The sequence below is a fragment of the Montipora foliosa genome, chromosome 5 (assembly GCF_036669935.1).
Source record: "Montipora foliosa isolate CH-2021 chromosome 5, ASM3666993v2, whole genome shotgun sequence".
NCBI classification, from domain to species: Eukaryota; Metazoa; Cnidaria; class Anthozoa; order Scleractinia; family Acroporidae; genus Montipora; species Montipora foliosa.
In genome coordinates this window covers 38,393,938-38,417,214 of record NC_090873.1, presented here as the reverse complement: position 1 = coordinate 38,417,214, position 23,277 = coordinate 38,393,938, and the positions used below count along the sequence as shown (strand labels likewise).

The 23,277-nt window shown below is 39.3% G+C and overlaps 3 protein-coding genes across 5 annotated transcripts in view; all 3 read right to left on the bottom strand.

Annotated features, from left to right (window-relative positions):
- LOC138004113 (uncharacterized) overlaps positions 1-3,844 on the bottom strand; it is a 15,325-nt gene extending 11,481 nt beyond the window's left edge. Inside the window, exons 1-2 of the mRNA XM_068850535.1 lie at positions 2,579-3,844; positions 1,001-1,111 (exon numbers count right to left, since the gene is read on the bottom strand). Of these exons, the coding sequence (XP_068706636.1) occupies positions 1,001-1,111; positions 2,579-3,356 (889 nt within the window). The 5' untranslated portion in view covers positions 3,357-3,844. The remainder of the gene's footprint in view (positions 1-1,000; positions 1,112-2,578) is intronic.
- An 11-nt stretch (positions 3,845-3,855) lies between these two features.
- On the bottom strand, positions 3,856-5,972 carry LOC138004133 (uncharacterized). Its single transcript, XM_068850563.1, has one exon. It carries the CDS (start codon positions 5,961-5,963, stop codon positions 5,097-5,099), a length of 867 nt encoding a protein of 288 aa, XP_068706664.1. The 5' UTR covers positions 5,964-5,972; the 3' UTR covers positions 3,856-5,096.
- A 35-nt stretch (positions 5,973-6,007) lies between these two features.
- Positions 6,008-23,129, bottom strand: LOC138004132 (geranylgeranyl pyrophosphate synthase-like). Of its 3 annotated transcripts, XR_011123735.1 has the most exons (13): positions 22,962-23,129; positions 20,919-20,987; positions 20,030-20,115; positions 19,851-19,897; positions 18,515-18,631; positions 18,238-18,339; positions 18,067-18,127; positions 17,491-17,569; positions 16,546-16,648; positions 15,917-15,981; positions 12,664-12,726; positions 10,776-10,825; positions 6,008-9,264 (listed from the first exon to the last, which is right to left on the bottom strand). XR_011123735.1 is itself a non-coding variant. In XM_068850561.1 (12 exons), exons 1-12 carry the CDS (start codon positions 23,019-23,021, stop codon positions 9,183-9,185), a joined length of 921 nt encoding a protein of 306 aa, XP_068706662.1. In that variant the 5' UTR covers positions 23,022-23,129; the 3' UTR covers positions 6,008-9,182. The 3 variants fall into 3 exon arrangements, 2 of the variants coding, with proteins under 2 accessions (XP_068706662.1, XP_068706663.1); XM_068850561.1 differs by lacking the exon at positions 12,664-12,726; XM_068850562.1 differs by lacking the exons at positions 12,664-12,726; positions 20,919-20,987.
- Positions 23,130-23,277: the final 148 nt, after the last annotated feature.

Sequence of the window (23,277 nt, the reverse complement as noted above, 5' to 3'; positions counted from 1 at the left end):
GATACAACGTAGATTTGATTTTAGTGATGTACTATATTTCGGCTGGCCAAACCAGCCTTCTTCAGGTACAATGAGAGTTTACATTGAATTGCTTCTATGTACATATATATATATATAGTAAATGGATGTTGACGTAATACTGGAAAAAATGTGATAAAACATGGCAGTTACAAAGATTTTGAATTACTAAGAGTACAAAAAAATACTAAGAGTCACGGAAAAATAACGGAAATCACTAAAATAATAAACTGAAATCTAATATGTTTCTTCGCGGATATTAAGACCGTTGGGATCAATTGTCCTGCCTTTTAAAATTAAAAAAGCTTCCCTGGCCTTACGGATCGAGTCTCTGTTAGAAAACATTTTTTCGATAGGGATTAATTGTATGTCCTTGGAGATGTTGTGGGGAGAGGAGAGGAAATGTTCTGCGACTGTAGTAGGTTTGGATTTGGTGTTAGCGTTATCTAAAGTGCGGCGGTGTTCATTAAAACCGAAAATAAGCCGAAATATAGTACATCACTAAAATCAAATCTACGTTGTATCGGCTCTTGCTTAAAATATTTAGTTTCTAAATTAAAGGCTTGCACAGTATTTTTCACCACCTTATCAACACCTGTATGGAGGAGGGGGGATAGGGCATCGAACTTTGCCGGAGTTTGTGAGTGAATGTCCAATGATGTTCACGCTGGAATTTTTCCCAAGAGTTTTTTTCAAGTAACTAAATGACCGTGAAGAGTGCACCAAAACTATGTTTCATTTTCGCAAGGATTACGGCCGCCTTCCACCATATACATGAACGTTAGGAACAGGTCGGCTAACAAATTTAAAGTCATGAGCTCTTGGCTTACTTAAAGAAATTTTCTTTAAGTAAGCCAAGAGCTCATGACTTTAAACGACTCCTAATCCCGCATCATATTAGCTAGGTGTCTGCAACTTTCCATCCCTCCCCTCCCCCACCCATTCTCTTACCCACCCCCGTCCTTCCGAATTGAAACCTTACCACAGCTTGTACAGCTCCGCCGACAGTTTGCCATCATATAAGCGGGGTTCTTGATGCACTCTCTCTTGTTTGCCCAGTTTATGCAGTGTGGAGATTTATTAATGCATGGGGCTGAAATACACAATCAAGTTGAATGGAAATTAATGAAGAAAATCGATAATGTGTTTTAGTAAATCGGTTCTCCATTGATTGTCAAAAGTAATTTGATTGCTTTGATTTTACCTTACTGCGCAAAAGAACATTAATTATCATCATCAATCATCATATTAAAGCCTTAACGAAAACCATATGGGAATAAAAATTCTTAGTTTTTTACAAATTGTGAAATCATAAAACTTCCGCAAAATTAATGTGAATGTACAAGGAATAAGAAGCAAATAAGAAATTAAAGGAAACCTCTACGAAAACAAGAATTTAACTTTAAAATACTGAGCATTATGCTTATCATCGAAAGAATGTAAGCGTTTTTGTGAATACAATAAAGGCAACCATTACACTTCACTTTAATCCATTTTACAGTTGTGTGATTAGTTATCTGACCTATGAATGAAAGTGAGGCTGGAGGTGACCTTGTTTTGATAGAAACCTCACTGCCTTTCTTATGTAAATTCTTACTAATTAGCATGACAACAGAATCGTGAACATAAGAAAAGGAAGGAGGTCTGTATCATAACAGGGTCAACATTAGCCTCACTCTCATTTAATGGCCAAATAACTAAGCACACAACTGTGAAGAGGTCTTTTATTCAAAATGGCAGCGCCCGAGAAATTTGAAAACCAAAACAAGCGTCTTTGAAGTTTGTCTACTTCGGATATAAACGTTTCCGTTGGAAAAAAGATTGGACAATTTTGACTGTAAACATTATGTTCAATATTTTAAAGTCAACTTCTTGTTTTAGTGAAGGTTCCCTTTAAGAATGTGACAGATTAACTCGAAGAATGAGATTGCTCTTGTCTCGCTCAGGGAAATTCACAATACGTTTTCTAATTCTCAAGTTACAAGAAGGCGCAGAGCAATGAGCTAATTGGTCGGTTAAAAATCTGGAACAACATATCCCGTCATTTTAAGTTACGCAGCCTGTGTGGCATGCGTAATCGGGGTAATCGGGGAAAGGAAGCGAGGGGCAAAGGAACTGGGAAGACGGAGAAGAGACCCTCTCCCCAGTTCTCCCTCATTTTTCCCTCGCTTCCCTTCCTCGATTACGCCCGCCAAGCAGGCTAAAGTTATGTATTTATTGCACGGATTCACTTTACGTCATGATTGGTCAACTTAGTGTCATGTCGATTGGTCAAAGCAATTACCTTAGGTGAAAGAATATGATATGGCCACCTTATCTTAACGCTTTAAACGTGTAACATCTGATCGATATGGCACTGGAATCGGGGTTGCGTGATCTTTTAACGCCTCCATTATCAGCCATTTTTCAGCCACACCTCTGGTGTTCGGAAAGAAAACATTTTCACACTGATTGACAAGTCCCATGTCTCGAGGAAAGGAGATCAACTTAAGCCCTGATCTCCCAACTATCCCTTCCACTGGCTATGTCAATGAGAAGAAAAGAGCACCGAGTTACTTACCAGCTGCTGCTTGTTGGCCCTTTGGCTTTGGTCCCGGTAGGTAGGGAATCCCTATCGGCGGGAAACCACCGGTAATCATTGCCTGAGGGGCTATCTTAGGAACTCCCGCGACTCCGACCGTTTGGCTTGCTGAAGACACAGGAGGAAAATTCGGATTCAATATGACAATGGTGTAATTTTTTCCGGGTTTTCCAACAGGATTTCCAAGGGTCAAAATTGCACTTCCCGTTTGAAGAGAGGATGGTGACACAATAGTCATATTAGTCATCGACTGATTTGACGTTATTGTAATCGGTGCAAGTGTTGGTACAGTAGAAGACTGATTAAAGACTGGGGGAGGAGTTGAAGTTGCAGAGGGAGAGGTGGCCACTCCTCCAGAGCTGGCAGCACTAGTGACATCGGCTATAGGACTGGGACTAGTAGGAAAAATGGCCTGTGGTGCTCCGGAAACAGCTAAATTGACTGGCTTCACATAAGGGGATACCCCAACTTGTGCCTTCTCAACCATCTTCAAGAAGTCTTTTAATGCATCAGTAAGTGCAATGTTCCTCTTAGACCCGTTCTCAACGGCTTTTGAATCTTCTGCATGCTCCAACGGAGTATTTGCCCCAGAAAATTCATCTTGATCGAGCTCTTCGGTAACATTTATTATCTTGTTCTCCTTTTGTACCAAACAATTGTTGCCCACGCTGCAATTGTATTGTCTGCTTCCTCTGACCCAAATAAACCCTGTTGTCAAAACAATGAAGATCATCGCACAATATCTGTCCAGTTTCATTTTCTGACGTCTAAAAAATCCAGCAATCGGTGTATCGATGGGTTCCAAATTACTTTTCAATTTCTCCCAAAAATCTAAATGTTACCACACTTGATCATTTAAATCCATTCTAGGCGAGCTGTTCTTTTAACTTTACGTTATTCATGGACAAACATGTGAAGAAGTTTACAAAAAAGAAACATCGTCTAATTCACCATTTTTTTTTTAACAATGCAGGCAGCCCGAGAAGGCCTGAAGTCCTCAGCAAAATATTCTAAGAGGTGAATCGAATAAGCGAAGATTGGTTATGTAAAGAAATTGGAACAGGTTACATTTGACTTTGTTGGGGTGTTTTGTCATAGATCAAACGTGCCACCTGCCAGAAAACGAATGAAAAGACATGTAGAGATTGCCACAACCAGGTAACACTATAGGGTTGTGGAAAACTCTTCACAATCTCTTCCTTGTTGATAAGGTTCTATCATTCTAGGAGCGTAAGAACGGTTAGATCTGGGTAAGTACAAAGAAAATTGCTTTTTCTCATAATCTCAATTCATTGAAAGACAGGAGGTAAGATTTTACGCATGTAGATCACTGGCTAAATCGCTAAATCGCTGCCACATCAGAATAATATAATTTTTATGCGACCTCCATAAGTTTCTCACTTATATTGTTACTTATAATCCGTCAAATAATACCTTCTGGGAAATATCCGAGTGATACTTTTCCAATTTTCAAAACTGTGCGTTTTGGGAAAAATATTTGAAGGATAATAAACGCAATAGCCTCTACTTAGCGGGAGTAAATACTCGGATATTTCTCCTTAAAGTTCAAGTTCTTTTCCTCGAAGGTCACAGTTTTCATATGCTCTCGGATAACGTTAACTATGTTGTTCTCGGAACAGATGATGTCCGTGGACAAATATCCGTCCATATTTTCACACCAAATGGAGGGTTTGTTTATACTAGTAGTAATCAAAGATTATGAGAGTGCGTTCGACGCCGTCACTTTAACGTATATACCTAAAATAAATGATTTCACTAGCTGATTTGCTCAAGAAGTTTAAACGGGCAGTTTTCTACTCCAAGAGAGCTCACACGCAAACAAGCACGAGAAAATGTACCATGTTATTATCGCGTAATTCTCAAGAACAGATAATAATAATAATGATAATAATAATAATAATAATAATAATAATAATAATAATAATAATAATAATAATAATATAATGAGCTTCATAAAGTCTTCTAGCTCAGACAGTGCCTTACTAATTGGAGAGACTGTATATATATAAAGCTCTAAATTCACATTAAAACTCAAGAAGTTTAAACGGGCAGTTTTATACTCCAAGAGAGCTCACTCGCAAACAAGCAAGAGAAAATGTACCATCTTATTATCGCGTAATTCTCAAGAACAGAAAATAATAATAATAATAATAATAATATTATGAGCTTCATAAAGTCTTCTAGCTCAGACACAGTGCCTTACTAATTGGAGAGACTGTATATATATAAAGCTCTAAATTCACATTAAAACTCTAAATTCTAGTTCTTAAATTAAATACCTAATGGATAACCCTTCCTGGCTCGTGAAGGAATAAGAAGCGAGGCGAACTGATGCGAACTCTTGCAAAGGACACAGTCGTCGTTACACGAGTCATCTATTAAGTCTATTAACAAGGCTAGATCTGTCTGATGATGCCTTTTTTAAAGTTACTGATTGTCGGTGCTGATCTGGACTCCCGGTTAATTTTGGACCAAATTAAGAATTTGTCAAAACTGTCTCATGATATGTAAGAAGACCTAAAATCTTTCTCATAGTATCCGGATCGTTATTAATGTGGTATTTGCGCCAATTATTGGAAGATTGACTAGCATTACCAAAAGACAATTTTACTGTCTCACTGTTCCACACGGGGCAAAAATGCTCAATCAACATGCTCTCAATACAACTAGCGTAGTGCTTAATATCCAAAATCATAAATCGGACAACAAAATCAGAAAGCTTCATCTTCACTCTTTCTGACACTGTCCCTCTTTCTGTTTCCTCTTCTCCTGTCTGTTTTTCTCGTTCTCTCCGAGTACTTCTTTTTGTTTGTTTTTCTCCTGTCTGTCCCTCGTCTGTTTCCCCGTCTGACTGTTCCTCTCCTTCTTTCTGTTCGTCGTCCGACTGTTCCTCTCCTTCTGTCTGTTCATTACTGGCCTGTCGAATAAAATTACGATGACTTTTGAGGCGACCTCCAATATTCGTCTTTGACATTCCCACATAAACCGGAATGCTTGTGGAGGGAACGACCTTGGTTCCTTCATAAAGCTGGGTTTTACCATCGTGATAAATGAAGTAAACACCAGGAAGTTTAGGGAACTCACTATCAAGGGGATAAGTGTAGAGCTTTTCCATAAAGCTAAGAGCAATCTTTTGTAAAACGTATCCAGAAAAACGAGAAAAAGACAAATCACTTTGCTTCTGGAATTCGAGACGCAGTTCTTCTTCCACCTTCAAGGTTTGTTCTTCCCATAGGCCTGATTCCCTATCAATTCCGAGCTTTCTCAGTTCATCTGGTAACTTCTCAATTTCCTTCTTTAGGTCGCAGGATTTGCCTTCAGGATAGTTCTTGGAAGCTTCCATGACACTGTGGATGTAATCAGCTTGAAAGACGATGGTAACGAAGCTTGTTTTTTTAACAAACTGTTAACTGAAGCGATCCGCATGTATGAGATGATGGTTTGTTGCGGTAGGATTTACCATATCAGTCATAACATTTCAGTTTCCTTACGAACGCTTCACGAGTGGCTTCCGTGAAAAGAAATTAAAGGTTCACGTTTTTTGAACAGCTTGCTTTTTGAACAAACTGTGAAACTGGCTATCCATATATGGCACGATGAAGGTTTGTCACGAGAGGATTTACCATATCAAAACAAAGGTTCGCGTACGTACTGTGAATATTAATAGAGAGAATAAGCATGACGTTTACGACAAACGGCAAACGTCGGAGTGAAATTAGGGTTTTGCCAAAGATGGAAGAACCCTGCTTGATATTAGCTCATTTCTGTCCTGTTAGCTCCATATATCAAGCAACTTCTCAAAGGAACGAGACAAGTTAAAATGAGATAATTTTCACGCTTTTATGACAAGCAGGAGCCTGCCGTTTCCCGTTTGCCGTAAACGTCATGCTTAATCTCTCTAATAACGCATGAATTTTAATATTTCTTTTCAAAGGGTGTCAGCCTTTCAACTGAGGATTGTTTTCTTTATTGTATTCCGCACTAGGCCGAGACACAAAAAGCCGGATTTTTTCGGATTTTTAGAGTATCAGGAGATTTTTAGAAATTTTGGGGATTTTTAGAAAAAAAAATGGGATTTTGGGGGGTTTTTAGATGATTTGGAACAAAAATTGTTCTATATTCTTTGCCGCTTTATTTAATATTCCTATGAAATGAAAATTTTGTCTCATTGTTTACTATACTTGGTGAGTTGGTGACTGCTAGACTGCAATCCACTGATCCATTTGAGTGCCCTTTGTTTATGCTTTGTGCTATCTAGCGTACAAAATGTGTTTGCCGTTTTCTTTTCAAGGGAGAGCTAAGGTTTCATTAAAAAACAATTGTGAGAAAAATAGAGATTTTTAGAAAATTTTCGGATGTTTAGGGATTTTTAGAAACTTTTGGGGATATTTAGAGATTTTTGGAGAGATTTTTAGGGAGAAACTTGAGAATTTCCGGGTAGATCTTTTTTCGGGATAATTGTGTCTAGGTCTATTCCGCACGTGGTAATATTTATTACAAAGTTATGCACCTGCGTTTTCCTCGAAAACAAAAGAGATGATGAAGCTTTGTTGCAGTAGGATTTACCATATCAGTCATAACACTTCAGTTTCCTTACGAACGCTTTACGAGAGGCTTCCGTGAAAAGAAATTAAAGGTTCACGTTTTTTGAACAAACTGTGAAACTGGCTATCCATATATGACACGATGAAGGTTTGTCGCGAGAGGATTTCCCATATCAAAACAAAGGTTCGCGTACGTGCTGTGAATATTTTTCAGCGTTAATTGACTCAAATAATAACGCATGAATTTTAATATTTCTTTTCATCCTGTCAAGAGTCATAAGACGATGAAAGTTTGTTGCGAGACGGTTTACCATGTGAAAACGAAGGTTCGCGTGCTATGAATATTTTTTAGCGTTAATTTACTTGAATAATATATAACGCACTTCCTGAATTTCTTTGAACTTCTTTGCAATAGCTCAAGACGATGCACGAAATGCGATGAGCTCTTTCTAAAATACTTAGAACTTCGCTGACCGGCTCGTTGAAGCTGACTCGTCCCCAAAGGCCTCCTACACTGATGCGCTATTGACAAAGGACATTGCTACCCCTGCTATCCTTCTTGCCGTGCATGTGTCGAAAGATCCTTTCACGCGTCCACGCGCAGATACAAGAGACGACTGCGGACGAGTCAGACGTTGCAGCGTTTAGCACCTCGTAATCGATCAGGGAGCTTACGCAAGGACGACGACGCCGGCTACGAAAACGCCACAAAACAATGGGTTTAATGAGCAAAAACAAAAGCTCTGCACGCCCTGTGCACGTGCGTTTTGCATTTTGATACATTTTTTTGCCGTTCTCGTCCTTACAACAGGGAGCTTAAGCAACGACAACGGCGACGGCAACGAGAACGTCACAAATTTGCATATTTAGTAGGCAAAAACAATAGCTTTGCACGCCCTGCACGTGCGTTTTTCACTTTTGTCCATTTCTTTGCCGTCGTCAGCAAAACTAAAACGTGAAATAGCCAAATTTGAGGTTTTGTGGACAACGTCATTACTTGAGGATAAATTTTCATTTTCTGCCCTTAATTGAGCGCCGTTCCTACCAGCGTCATTTTTGAGGAACTACCACACCCCGTCATATTAAAAAAGTTGAAATAGTAACGAAGCGATTACAATAACGCGAATTTATATTTTGAGATGACGTTCTCGTTGCCGTCGCCGTTGTCGTTGCTTAAGTTCAATAACAGGTTATGTAGAGGACGTGAGAACCTGACGGAACATTTTAATTTTTTTCCCAAACAACTACGTCGTTCATGCCAATTCACCTTTATCACTCAGCGGCCATTTTGGAGTCCGTGGGGAATAAAGGCTTTGTCTTTGCATTGTCTTTGCCCGTCCAGCCTCACATTGAATGAGAGGTTCGACGGGCAAAATCTTTTATTTGGACATTGAGTGATATGGGTCTATTTTATTCCTGTAATGTTGATACACACTTTCCATTCCGAACGACTTGGGGTTATAACGAAATTAATACAATAACGGGAAATAATATTTTTAGAGTACGTTCTCCTTGGCGACGACGTCGTCCTTGCGTAAGCTCCCTAATGATTAACATTTGGCAAACATTTTTCCGTGGATGTACGTTAGTAAACATCGTTGGTACTTTCAGCCCCGCGTCCAAAATCCTCAGTGGACAAGTGAACTTAGCCAATAACTTGAATGTCCCAATCATTAGCCAGGTCTCCGGAAAAATTACCGTATTAAGTTTCCTTGTCCCGTTGCAAACATTTTATTTCGCATCTGACTAGAAAATTATAAAAAAGCTAAGTCTTGACAAGTTTCGAAATTACTGAAGGCAAGGCTTTAGAATAGGGCAGTGGCCCATTTCAAACGTCGAACTTTACATGTGCCGAATTTAATGCAAATGAGCCAAAACAATTTTCTCATTTGCATTAGATTTAGCACAAGTAAAGTTCGACGTTTGAAACGGGCCTTAAAGCCGTAACTACAAAAACTACTTTGTCACATTTAGCCGTTTAGTTTTTATTTTTCCTTTTAATTGCCAATATTTTCAATTTAAGAATAGAGTTTAGCTAATTGGACGACCACTGCAAACAGATGGGGATTGCCTCCCAAACTGGCGATAAGTCCTTGAGCCCTGTGAGAAAAACATTGATCACTATCAGAACGAAAACGAGTGCCTTGTCAGTCGCAAAAAAACTCGGGTGTTAAGAAAATGCCACCAGAGGTTTTGGCAACGCTTAATCAAGAAACAAGCTATGACAACAACAAATTAATAGACCCCTTTACGCTTTTGATTGCATCATAGGTAATCAGGACAACATGACGGAAAGTTAAAAGGTTTGTATGGGAATCCAAAGCAAAATTAACTGTTCATGACCCTACTTTTCTAGACTTTCGCCTCCATAAACCAAACATCTTAGTTCAAGATCACAAATGAGATGATTTGGAATCGGTTATCTATTCTCTGGAATTTCTATATATTGTTGTTTGTTTCTCCATACATTTTCTGTAATCTTGTGCCTTCGAAAGTGCAGGAAATACATGGTAGAAACTTTGTTTAATAAAATAATTTGTTCGATCGCTATTCTATCCAACTTCATTCAGCCGGACTTTTAAACGCATATGTTCTGTTCTGTGAGGAGAAAAAAGCACCCAAAATTTCATATCACGAATACTTTTTATCGCTTTGAACTTCCATACAAGCCTTTGAATTTCCAGTCATGTTGTCCTGATTACCCATGATGCAATCAAAAGCATAAAGGGGTCTACGAACTCAGCAATAATATAACTGTGGTCTACAACTAGCGAAAGCACAATACAAAACGCTGAACATAAACAGTCTAAAATTTAAGCAAGTCCGTATTAAAAATAAAAGAAAACATCTTCAGTAACAAAATTCTTGAAGCGTACACAAAGATATCGAAATCCATCCGGATTCCCTCTTCAGTTGGAGGGTGGAAACTGCAGGTGTTGCAGGTCATTGTTTCACTCACCATAGCTGAAAAAAACCCAAACCTTTAATAACATTAGGCCTAAACACTATGCTTCAGTTAGTGTTTAAATCTAAGCTTAGCATTTTTGTAAAGATTTGGGTTGTTTCAGTTATGGTAAAACAATGACCTGCAACCCTAACCTGCAAACTGCAGTTTACACCCTCCGCGCTTCAGTGATGGTTACTTGTTTCAGGACTTTTGTTGGTGAAGAGGAATACTTCTCTTTTGATTATTCAACGGATTATTGCGTTTCTAATTGGTCTATGACGAATGCACAAAATTTGGTTATAGAGTGCAATACGGAAATTGCCATGGAAACACAGCGATGAAGTAATTTTGATTTCAATAAACAAAATATCGTTTGAACTTACTCGCGCATATCGTGATTTATGGTCACTCGGGATGTTTTGGACGTTCTCAAATTGCACTAGCCTACGACTCAAGCAATTTTGAGAATTTTCAAAACATCATAACTCCTGCCCATAGATAACGAAATGCACGCGTGTTTAAACGACTTCGTGTACTTATGATGGAACTGGAAGTTCAAATTTTTAGCCAAGAAAAGGTCGGATAAGGTCAACCAAAGCTTACAGTACGTATCAGGAAGAAGGTAAACAAAGTCACTACAAGGTGTGGATTATTTGCTACATACTTGTCTTCCAATTCTTTGAGAACCACTTTTGTGTAAGCGAATGAACCAACCTGATATTTTAAAAAAATAATAAATTAGCATTTCAGCCCAGCATCCTTGCCACTACGCTGTTGAACCAAGACTTCATCACCTAAGAGGACGATTTGCCCGAATTGACCTAGTCCCCATCAGCGCTAGAAAAGTGTCGATTTTAAAACTAAATTTGGTGGGAAAATAAAGTAACAATAGACAAAATCGGCTAACTCAATGTTGTACCCAATTTAAACCCTTTTGAGAATAAACTGTTTTGTTTCAGGTATTTTTGCGAATAGTACATTATAATTCAAATACAATACACAAAGAATCTTGACCCCGGGAGATTTGAACTGGGTACAACGTTTAGTTAGCCGATCTAGTATATATTGTTTATTTTCCCGCACCCCCTGGTCTAAAAATACGAGTATACACTTTTCTGACGATAATGGTGACGAACCTGATACCAGATTCTCACTCTTGGGTAATGGACTCTTGGTTGAACCTTTTATGTTTAAGGACGTTCGCGCTAATTGTTTGTGCGCAACGTTACTGCGCAGGTAACGCGACTGTAATATGTCACGCATTACTTCGAGCATTAGTGAAGTTCAGGTTTTAAAACCTTTGCAAAAACCGTGGACGATAAGTCTTGCACAGCATTGGATCAGAGAAGATCGTGATCAGTCAAAATTGATTTAAAATATTTATGAAAGTCAAGTAGATTACTGCACGACTGATGTTCGCGAGGTTTTATCAGTCGTGCACTAGTCTACTTGACTTTCATACAAATTTTTCAAGCATCAGTTAAAATAACATGGCGACAAAAACGCCGAGGAAAAAATTCCGGGCCGGCAAAAGAATGGCACATTTATTTCCGAATCATCATGAAACTTCAAAGAGAAGTGAGCGGGAGGATGGAAAAGGTAGCTGATCGAGTAGACTAGTGGCTGAAAGTTTGTAAAACTCGAGGACGAACCGTTGCGTAAATTTAATGGGGCTGTTTCTTTTTAATGTTTTTATTACCCTACGAACTTAAGTTCAAAGTGAATGCATGTTTTTAAAGTTCTTTTCCTTTACTTTCGTGAAAATTGAGCAGTATTTTCGTCCTCGTCCGCTTGAATAGTGCGGACCTGCGGGGAAACAATCAGTGATTGAATTTTACAAAAAAACACACTCCAGAGGATGAGCATGACGGCAACGGAGAGATATTATACAAAACACCAACCAAATGAAGATGACCCCTGCTTAAAACTTCGTTGCTATGCTCGAGAAAGGGTTTTTTTCGGTAAAAACCTTTCATCTCTTCAACGATCGATCCTGTCTTAGGTTCCAGTCCTTGCCCGATAGGTCACAGACAAACGAACTTTTCCAAGAGCTTTGCAAAATCACATCGATTTTACTCGTTCAGATCATCGGTGACCCCTATTTTTTTAATCATGAATCACTTACTTTACTTACTATCTACAAAATATGATGAAATGAAAAAATTCTCACCGTAAGAAGTTATCTTTTTTTAACATTTTCTTTCATCGTGCCATCGTATTCCGGTAGTGGTTGCAACGGATAGAGCTTAAGAAAACGCTCGTCGAGGATGAACTCTACTGTTTACCACATCCCTAGCGGCATACAATTATCTAAAAATCTCACTCCTAAAAACCTATGCACGGAAACTTTCACTCCAACAGTTTATTTTCATGATTTTCGATGGATGAGCAGATGAGCCTACATCTCGCTATTATGACCGATTTCTCGAAATTAAGGCATTTTTCCACTGCCAGTTTCTCCGAAACAAAGTCGGTGACCCCCATTTTTTTTTTCATTTTTGGAGTAAGTACTTTATGACCTAACTCTAGGCGAGAAATGAAGAAAATCTCACCGTAGGAAGATTTTGGCGCGAACGTCCTTAAACCGGGCGAATTCCCTCTTTGGCGAGATCACACTAGGAGAAGCAAACGCAATAATGTTTAGGATAGGTTCATACGGCGTGGTCGCGGGTCAAGTGATTTAAATGAGGATTAGTAAACGAACGATCTCAAGCAACGGTTCTGCTTTGACTCTTGTCCAGACACCAGGCTTGCATTTCAAAGAAAACAAAACTCTTTATTTTGCAGGATACGTATCAAAGTAATAGTGTCCCGATTGCAAATTGGGAGAAAATTGACGTTTAAAGCAAACAGAAATTCAGAGGCCAGAATGGACACGCTTCAGTTTCCACTTAACAAGAGCGTAGGGCCATTTTTATTTCAAGAGTTACTGAGAAGAAAAAATCGCTTTGTTCAGTCTTTGAGATTGGAGTGAGTTTGTTTGTAAATAAACTAGTGAAAATCGCCGACCGGTTGGTTCAATTGCTAAGCACTGCAAGTGCTCAGCGGTAATCCGGGACTATACCGTACGGGTAGATTGCGGCTTCGATCCGCAGCCCGTCCAACAATCAGGGTCTTAAAATAACTGAGTAGGAAGTGTTGACCTTGAAATTAGATTGCAAATGGTTAAACTAACATGTCGTCGTAAGATAAGGACAGAAAACTGCACACCGTAAGCCCAGTGTCACAACCCTTGTGGTATGTCCTTGTGACGGACAAGGAATAACCTGCTTCAAGATCGCATTGTCACCCGCTTGGACTGTCAAAGGCACAAACGGAGCCTGTGAGACATATGATTCATTAAGTCACGGTTAGGTGAAGAGGGTGATCCTGGTTAACAGGTTCTCTAAGTGGTTGTGTGAGGTTGTCACTGACCTGTGCGGAAACTGGAGTACCACGATCGTTGCAACAACCAAGTTATAGGTATGGAACATCAAGTGAAGCTATGATCCTCGCAGTTATAAACGCAATGTTAGCAATTGCGAAGAGAAGCCTGAAAAAATTCCGGTGCGACGCTCTAAACAACTGAGCTATGAAGCCACTGACGTTGAGAGCTGATCATTTGTACAATTGTAGGTTCTAATGTTCCCGTGATGAGTGAATCAACGATGAAATGATATATTAAATAATCATATATCAGTTGTTAGCAATTGCTAAAATTACGTTCATAACTGCTAGGATCCTAGCTTCACTTGATTTCATATCCGCATATATTTCGAATGGAGCATCTCGGCCAATTTACTTCAAGAAAGGACTACGGCAAGGAGATGAGCTGTGTCCTTGCTACTTGTGTTAACCCGGTTGCGTGGAAGTTCAGGGCTCACTACCGAGGGCTACAAGTTACCACATGAAAACCTATCAGTTCTAAGATAAACCACAGGCTAAACATCGATTACTTGAAGGTATTTGCTGCTTTTGAAGCGAAGCTACAGTGTTCTCAAAGTGACCAAGAGCACCATGGAAGACATTGGTCCTCAATGGAATCTCGAAAAGTGTAATATCGGTCGTGCCAAGAAGAGCATCCACGCCACAAGGCTCGGCGGGTCTTAAGGATGGACACACAAAGTTCAGGTGTCTTGAAAAAAGCCTCACAGTACAGGTTCCTTGGGAAGCCTGAGCGCATCCATCAGGAGGTCTACATACAGAGACCTTCGGTGACCTGGTCAAGTGCCTTAACAGATAGGAAACGAGTGGTGGCAACTAATCAATTAGCGTTGCCTGTGTAGACTTGCCTAATGTGGTCAGAGAAGTAAAGCATTGGCGCAAAGGAATGTCAGTGACAATGGTGGTAACCATTCATTAGGCTTGCTGGCTCCAGTCTATTCTTCACAACGAAACGGGGGCTGTGGTGGGTGGAAGAGGAATGCAGGCAAATCAAAATCAAGGCTGTTTTGAGGATGTATAGCAACAGGCACCCAACTTTGCAGTTGGTGAGAGAGTGTGAGGAAAGAACAGATGAAAAGGACCACCAAGCATTGGTCAAGGAAGCAAGAGCCTATGCAGAAGAGATGGGTATCTAGTTGCAACTTAGCTATCCGGACCTCCTTTCAAGAAGTTTCTGAAGGACGAATAAGAGGGATGGAGAGACAAGGTTGAGGAGGAATAAGATAAAGAGAAGAACACCTGAACAATGAAGTGTGCGTTGCCTGGCTAACTGACTGGCAGATGGCTCGAAACCAAACGTTCGCACCAACAAAGTTCTGCCCCTCATTCAAGATGCGCACCATGGAAAATGAGGCTTTGTAGCAAAGCCTCTGAGAGCCTCCCGCTCGTGTTAGCTGAGTGGGTGCCCTGTCCTCACAAAATAAGTATGTTGAAAGGCAAAACGCTACCCTGCCGGTCTCATCCTTTGAAATGCTGAGAGAGCTTGGGTTTGGTACTGACACCACCCCGGTGGCGCCCAAGACAAGCCACGAGTCTTTGATGCCTCAGACACTACAAGAAATCCCACTCATTGCCAAGAACACGTCCCTGCAGTAGAACAAAGAACATGTAAGCTTCGTCTAGCACAAAGAGAAGGTGGTGCATGCCGTGGAAATGACCTTCTCGTGGACAGAAAACTGGTGTAGAAAGGGAAAGAAGAGCGTCAAACACGGCCCTCCAAGATGGGAAGTGAAACATCAATTCCCGGAGTACATGATCAAGCAACATAACCTAATTATTAGGTGGACAGTACTATGACAGAGCTATTTGGGACCGGGGGGAATTCTCCATCGGCTCTCGAGGGCAAAGTGATGTATGGCACGTTGAACATTGCAGGGAATTTTAAATAATTTCATCCAAACTGTGCAACTTGACATTGTTGAGGTAGTAGTTTTCATTCATCATCATCATCACCATCACCATCACCATTATCATTAACAAAATAGGATATTCTTTAAGGCCAAACAAAAACAGAAGCCCTTGGTCACCCTGAAAGCATCCAAGAAGCACTGTTCTCCGAGGACATGGCTTGAAACGGCGACTCCATCGTTCATACATATTTTCTGGGTAAAAACGGACACAACTCAATGGTTGAATTATTTCAAACCGCGTTAACAGGCACACCGTGGAGTTTTCCTTGAAAAATAAGAGACAGCAGAAAGGACTTAGATAGAACGTTTCATAAGAACATTTCTTATTCAAAGAAAAAGAAATCTGATTTTTTTCACGAGGTTTGCACTTCAATTCTATGGAGGGCACCTTCCATAACATATATTATGTATAATGACAACCCGAACTTTAATCAGTTCAACAGCTCAGGAGTGAATTTCTCTTGGAATATACCTGCTCTAAATGATCCACAAAGTACTTCTTGATATCGACGTCTGTGGTTCTCTGTTTCAATATATCTAGTAAACAAAGAGTTAAGTTCAGCGCATACTGGGCGATATGGAGCGACATTGCCAGCGTTGCTAGTGCCTCAAATACGAGTGCATATCAATAAGAATTGTACTTTTGGCGGAAGACCTGCGAGAAAATATGGCGACGAGTTCGCTCGCTGTGACTTCGTGGAAATCCATCCGCTCTTTCTTTGACGCCTCTCGGCTTGCACGAGCACATTATCCCCCCTAGCAATGCTGGATATATCGGGAAAATAATCAACTGTCAAAGGGTAACTTGTAGAGATAGAAATCCAATGAAATTCACCAAGAAATAGCCCTAGTCTTGAAAATTGGCCCAATCAAGAAAAGAGAAAAAATATTTTCCACGTAGGTGGAAAACGAAGATATCACCTCACGGTTGCTCTGCAGAATGCCCTTTTTCATCATTTCGAAAATGAGTACAATAAGTTGTTTTAAATCTGGACATTTCATCAATATCTATATAATAAACAGCACTCGAAGATAAAAAAATAATAATTAAAAATACTAGAACTACTCTTACTGTTTTACATATCAGCGTCTAAAGGATACTCATCAGTCTTGTACTATTTGAGTCATTCCGTATCCCATGGATAATAGGAAAAGAGAACTTTCCTTCCGTAAGGTCCTCGCAAAAGCTTTTGTTTTCCTTGTACTGTTCAAAAGAGAAACAGTATATTATTAAGTTCTTAATTATCATTTTGTGATCATTTCATGGTGATATTTTTGAAAAAAAAATGAGTTCACGTCTTCTTACATGTAGCTTCATTTAATTCATCCACAAATCAGAACCATTCACTGAAAAATTGATGGAAAACAAACTGTACACATGTGGAATTGCTGTTAGAGCCCCAGCATCGAATAGGGAAATCTTTGTGAAATCATCATATCCTTCAAAGTTTCTACGACCTACGCATAGAAACCAGCCTGCTCACTGAAGCCTTGAATGTTCAAAGGGCATTTTTAATACCAATTTGAGCCCGTCATACTAGATAATCTTTGTGGACTGTTGCACATTTCACTTACAATGTATGAGCTCATTAGCGCTTTTGCAACCCAATAATAAATCAGTTTTAAATGGCAAAATTTTCGCTGATTATGGGAACAAAAAGCTTAAAATTGGGGAGCTGACCAGGTTAAACCTGATTTTCCAATGAGCACACTCAGCAAAGATATCTTTAAAGGCGAGTTCCGAAGTTTTTACAGTTGGACTCGAACACACATGTTTAAATGGGAGGCAAATTGTGGGAGTGGTGCCTTGAACCGCAAAATTTTCTCACAATTGGGAATTTAAATAATCCCGAGCAAGACGAGAAGGTCAGGCAATGTTCCATTCCACACTAGTTCTGATCCAATGCTTTTAACATGAAAAATACCCTTCTGACATGTTCGCTTACTTACAAATGCACAGCTGCATTTGTACAGCTATATATGATGAACGTATTATTATTATTATTATTATTGTGTTAACGACACAAAAAGGACGACATCACTCACCTCTTCTGACAACAGGTTAGCGTAATCGTCCCTTATCTGGAAAAACAATGCCAATGTATCCAGTAATGGAACAAAATTGCTGAAACAAAATAAGGATGCAAGGACATGAACACTAAAAGCGAACAACCAGAGGCAATAAAATAAAAACACACCCACCCCACCCACAAAGTGAGGATCGGCTGATCAAAGGATTGTAATTTCATTCAAAAATAAAATAAATCAGTAAGAGGCTAACAAGCTAAAACCCAGGCTGAAATTTTGTTTACTTGCTAATTTTCTCAAAGAGATTATTTTATGCATTTTGTCAATACTGGCAAAACAGGCAAACAGCAAACAGAAATATGCTGATTGTCATAGAAGAAGGAAAATCATCCCGCGTGATAATAGGGTGGGCCTTTAGGGCCAGGTAAAAAGTGGAAGTGAGCTGTGCATGAGCGTAAATTTATACGATATACCGTTGCTTCATTACCTGTCTTTCCCTGAAAGATACCTTTGATCTCTGCCAAAAGAGTATTATCAATCGAATTGAACATTCATTAGTGTTACTTCAAACCGCATAAATTTGAAAGATGATACCTCTTGTTTTCACTGAAAGTCTGCATCAACTTCACGGCCAGCCGGAAAAGTCCCCCAGTTTCTAAAGTAATGATAGACTGATTTAAGATTTCTCGCAGTTTTTATTATTTTTAATTTTTGACTTTCCTATTCGTATCTGTAAAGTAAGTGAGGAAAAGTAACACTGCTTACTTCTCTGAACCATTTCTTTATATTCTTCCTCTGTGGGACAGGTGTAGCTGTCTCTCCAGTAGATATCCATCCCCTGACCTCTATGAAGTTCTAACAGTTCTTCTGTTAACACAAAATCATGTCAGTGATAACTTAGCAACCTACCACCTGTTATAAATATCAATAACCAAAATGATTAATGCCTTTCACAATTATTGTACATGTATTAGTTTATGGCAGGGACATACTACATAAATTAAGAAGGTAATATGTCCCAAGCCATGTGTTTATTCCATACCTGTGAATATATTTATACAATCTGGATGATTCAAGGAAACAACTCTTTCCAGGGCTTTAAAGTACACATAGTTAGCACTGTTGATAGTGTGTGCTACTCCATAGATTTTGTGTGCAACTATGCAAAAAAAACAATAAATTCTTTCGTAAGTAACAATGTCGTAATAATAAATTTACCATTTATATTACTGGTTATTTTACAGATTGTAACTCCAACTACAAATAATAGCTGTTAAATATGGAGAAACCAGTCGATGGTTCCAAACAGGGTCAGATTGAACTAGATGAGACACACAACCAAAGCATACACGTTTCCGACATGACAGTCTACTCCCGAGCAAACCTGCTTTAATGCGCACGCATAAATAACAGCCGCTGACAGAATAGCGAATACATAACAATAGTATATTATTTAAAAAATTGCCTTTTGTTTACAAGTGAGCATACTAATACTAAATATTTGTTTGGTGGTGTAACTTGTAAACTAGCATTTAGTACCAGTTTAAGTCCGAATGCAAGAAACAATACTTTAGGGAGTGACTTAATTTTTAAACGTACAGTGTACTGCCTCATTTTTAAAATGAATTATTATTATTTTTAATTCCAGTAGTGTACATGTACACTTAGCAGGCCCAGGGTTTCAATAACTTCTGAAATAGCCGTCCATGAGAGCCCATTGAAGGCGGCAGTTTGACAAGTTTGTGATAGCATTTTTAGTGAGATCAAGGCAAACTAGCCGGCGGTGTGAGGCACAGCAGGCGGTAGTATACCGCTGGTAACCGGTTTCTATTGAAACCCCTGACTTAGCACCAGGGAGGGGTCATTGATGTCATTGTTCAGTCCACCTGTTTTGATAATCACTGAACATTTAGTCAGGGGTTTTTGGTACAAATTCTATCCACTCAGCAGACACTGAGGGTTATCTTATAGAGGGCATGAAGAGGGTGCCGCCTAGGAGACTGAATCTGCAATTAACCAGTATTACGGTTGGCCTGTCTAGACTAATATTGGGTAGAATTGTAACGAGACCTGGCCCCAGTTGTTCAAACGATGGATACCACCGGATAAAACACTATCCACTGGATTCAACTGGCTTTGCTAGTGTTTATCTGCTGGTTAGTGATTTATCTAGTGGATAGTGCTATCCATCATTTGAACAACTGCAGGGGAATGAAATTGGTGTCCAGGTGTTGCGGTCTTATCTACTAAGCCTACAGTACCTGTTGTCAGTTGTAACCCTACTGACAAGATGGCAGTTTGAAATATGGATTAAATATATTCCATACAATATTTTTATTATTGTCGTCTGCTTGTACCCTATCGTAAAAGTGTTTTACCAGGCATTCCTCTTCTTAAGTTTGAGTTATCCTCTATGTCATCAATTCTATTTTTTAAAAAAATCAAAAACAACAGTAAACAAGTTATACCATCATTAACATTGCCATCACCATCATCACAGTGACTATTAATCAGTTACCGTACCAAGTCCAAATGAGCACTTGTCTAGTTCACTTACAATAAGCTAGAATTGTGTAACATTTTCACAACATCAGCAATCACATGAAGTTTTTCATCAGAGATCTTTAGCCAAAAATTAAAAGCCTGCAAGTAAAAGAGATGGCACCAGGAGAAGATTAATCATATGAATATATATACTCAAGACACCTGCATGGATGTGAAGGTTACCCTGCCAGCATAACTAGTGGAGTTTCAAGGGACCAGTTAACCTAATCCCTATTCCTGCGAATTGCAAAGACGCTTGGGGGTAATCATGTGACAATTAGGCCTGCCTGCACAAGGTTTCTGTATTTTTCTGCCAGCTCAGTGGGATTTTGTATGCAAGATGAGATTCTTGTGGACGTATGACCGAGCAATAATCTCAGTGAACACTTAACAATTATCATTGGAAGAGCTTGAGCATGTTAGCGATAATTATCAAGGCCAAAGTTTGTGTTATCTGCCGAAGCCGAAGGCTGAGACGGATAGCACAAACTGTGCTATTCAATAATTGTTTTATTATGCATATTCTTGAGCTGAGCTCCGCCATGACAAAACTGATCAAACTGCTGGTTAGTGTGTTAGGTGAGGTCTGCATGCATAAAACTATTGTCTGTAGGTATGACGTCAATTCTTCATATATAAAATCTATTTTTTGTAGGTATGAGGTAAGAGAAACAGAGCAAGCAAGAATTAGCTGCGTGCTTATAGCCAATCAAAATCGAGCTGGTGACACCAATGTATAATAATATAGAATGGCAGATCTATCTAAGAAAAACTGATGTGACTGTTTGCAGCATGGGACAAGGTCCACTAGATCACTGACTTCTATCAAAAATACAACAATAATTATTATTTCAAATCGATCATTTCAATTATTATTTCAAATCTTATTCAGGTGGACTCACATGAATAAGCTTTTCTCTAACTTGCTTTCCAGGAACTTGTAAAATATAACTATATGGCTCCATTAAAATCTAAGGAGAAAGCAAATAAAGCAAATAAACAAAAACTATGGTGGGGTCTGTTTGTTGTTGTTTACTCCTGGTGTCTTTTTTTCCAATGACAGTAAAAAGCTATACATGTATCTGAAATGAGCTTGTTAAACTCAGCAAAGGACTTATGTCCTTTAAGCCAGCCAGTTGCTGTTTGTGATAATGTTTTTTGTCAAAATAATAATATCATTACCGGTATTATTGTTCTCGTGGGTTTGAAGAATTGTTGCTTCAAAAGGAAGATTGTAAATTTTTCCCTTTCCAAAAAGCAACAATTTGTCAGATTTAATTTTAAGGCTGACTAAATTATCCTACACCCATTGCAGCAACTATATAGTCATTTTAAATTTAATTACCATATGCACCAATACTTAAAGGGGCTACGTCACACTATTTTATGGTCTTTTTTTGGAGAAATCTTTAGTTAATTATTACGAGTTGTGGAATTCCTTTACCATCACAACACAAACAAGATGATTCTGAGCAAACACATCCTTTATCAAGGTGATTTGCTTTAAACTTTAAAAAACGTTGGGTCGACCTGCAATCTGTTTCAATCTTGGCCATTTGTGTCCATCCATGCTTCTCTTTCCTTTTGCTGTATTTCTATTATGCTCTTTATCAGTTTTACATTCATTTCTAAGCGTGACAATAGCCCGTCTAAGTTTCTGCAGTCATTTAAAACAGTAAATCATCAGCTCAAACATTTAATACAGTTACCAGTGGCGGATCCAGGGGAGCCCCCCCCCCCCCCCCCTCCCTTATTTGTGGACTAAAGCCACCAAAACACCATAAAACACCAAAACTGCCAAAGGGAAAAAACAAAATGTTTGAGAGTGGGCCCCCACCTTACCTCCAGGTCTGGATCTGCCACTGGGCCACTGGTTAATATTGTAACAGTTACAGGTACATGTACATGTTCAAAGGATACAGGTCTCCTTGTGTAAAAGCAACTGTTTCAAAAACTAATAACACCTCATGTATGGTTGGCACATTAATAACTATGAATGGTGGTTATCAAGTTGTAGTTTCAAGGGGCACTGTCATGAGCTGTGCATGCTCGGGTTTGTTTGCTCTCAAGCCCACAGAAAAATCTAGCCGCAATCGTGGATTCACGCGCGAGTCACGTATATTCGTCAGAGTTTCTCCTTTGTCCACCATGGTTCTCACCAGTGGACACCATTTTGAATTTGTCGATTCAACTTGAAAAAAGTTAACCTAACACTTTTCAAGTTTTCACAAGACGCTAGCGCACGCGCTTCTCGTGACAGTTTCCCTTTAAGCTTTACACTAAGCACTATATATCCAAAGGTCATATTTTACTGTGTGCACAGTGATTTCGCCTGTGAATGGAAGCATTGCTGCTAATGACCTTGTAATATGTTGATAAAGATCGGTCCAGTAGTTTTTATGCCAGTGTTGCGTTGCTGACTGTCAAACCTGGCTCCCCAAGAGCCTCACTCTCACTAATAGGCAAGGCCCAAGTTGCTTGAAGGGAGGATACACAATCCATCTCTATGACCAGTGGATAAGCAAAAGGATAGTGATTCATCTTACAGATTACACTATCTGCCCTTTGAAGAATAGGGGCCACTACATTGCAGGATTTAAAAGTGTCTTAGATTGTAGTGGCAAGGTTTCTTTTTTTTTTTTTTTCCCTGTTATACGGATTGTCTGAGCTTAACTGCTGAACACCCCGATACTCATATGCATTCTGACTACAGTTACTAGTTCTTCAGAGAAGCCGCCGAATGCTAACAAAGGTGGTACGTGGGTATTCAGCAGTTATTCCATTGTCTCCATAACAGAAGTGCGCTTATTTAATAGCAGAGTATTCCCACACAGGTCCGAAATTCATAATGCATGCACTACTTTCTTTCCAATCGGTGACAAAAACAAGCTGCAACCTACCGTCCCACAAGTTGATAGTCTTTCATGAATCTAAACACTTATTACCTTCTCCTGAGATGACCCATCAGAATCTTTCAATGATGACTCATTCCTGACAAAAGGCATATTAAAGAGAATATACACTAAAAACGTTTCAAAAACAGAGAAAATTGAAGCCTAAAATGATTTATAATTATACTACTGCCACTTCCTTATCCGCCATTTTCCACCCTATTTCAGAGAATTACCGCTGGCTCACTCATAGACTGCTCTTTGTCACGCATTTCTTCCTCAATCCCTCAACAATAGGAAAGAAAAGTTGCAAGCTCTGGTAACACTGGCACTGCTTCCAAGTCATTAAATGTCAATGACGTTTCTTACC

Excerpts from the sequence above, each read along its gene's own strand:
- LOC138004133 (XM_068850563.1), bottom strand. The coding sequence starts at position 5,963 with ATGGAAGCTTCCAAGAACTATCCTGAAGGCAAATCCTGCGACCTAAAG.
- LOC138004132 (XM_068850561.1), bottom strand. The coding sequence starts at position 23,021 with ATGCCTTTTGTCAGGAATGAGTCATCATTGAAAGATTCTGATGGGTCA. Across the intron at positions 18,340-18,514 it reads TTGTATAAATATATTCACAG|AAGAACTGTTAGAACTTCAT; the intron begins GTATGGAATAAA and ends TTGTGTTAACAG. Across the intron at positions 16,649-17,490 it reads CTAACCTGTTGTCAGAAGAG|TACAAGGAAAACAAAAGCTT; the intron begins GTGAGTGATGTC and ends TCTTTTGAACAG.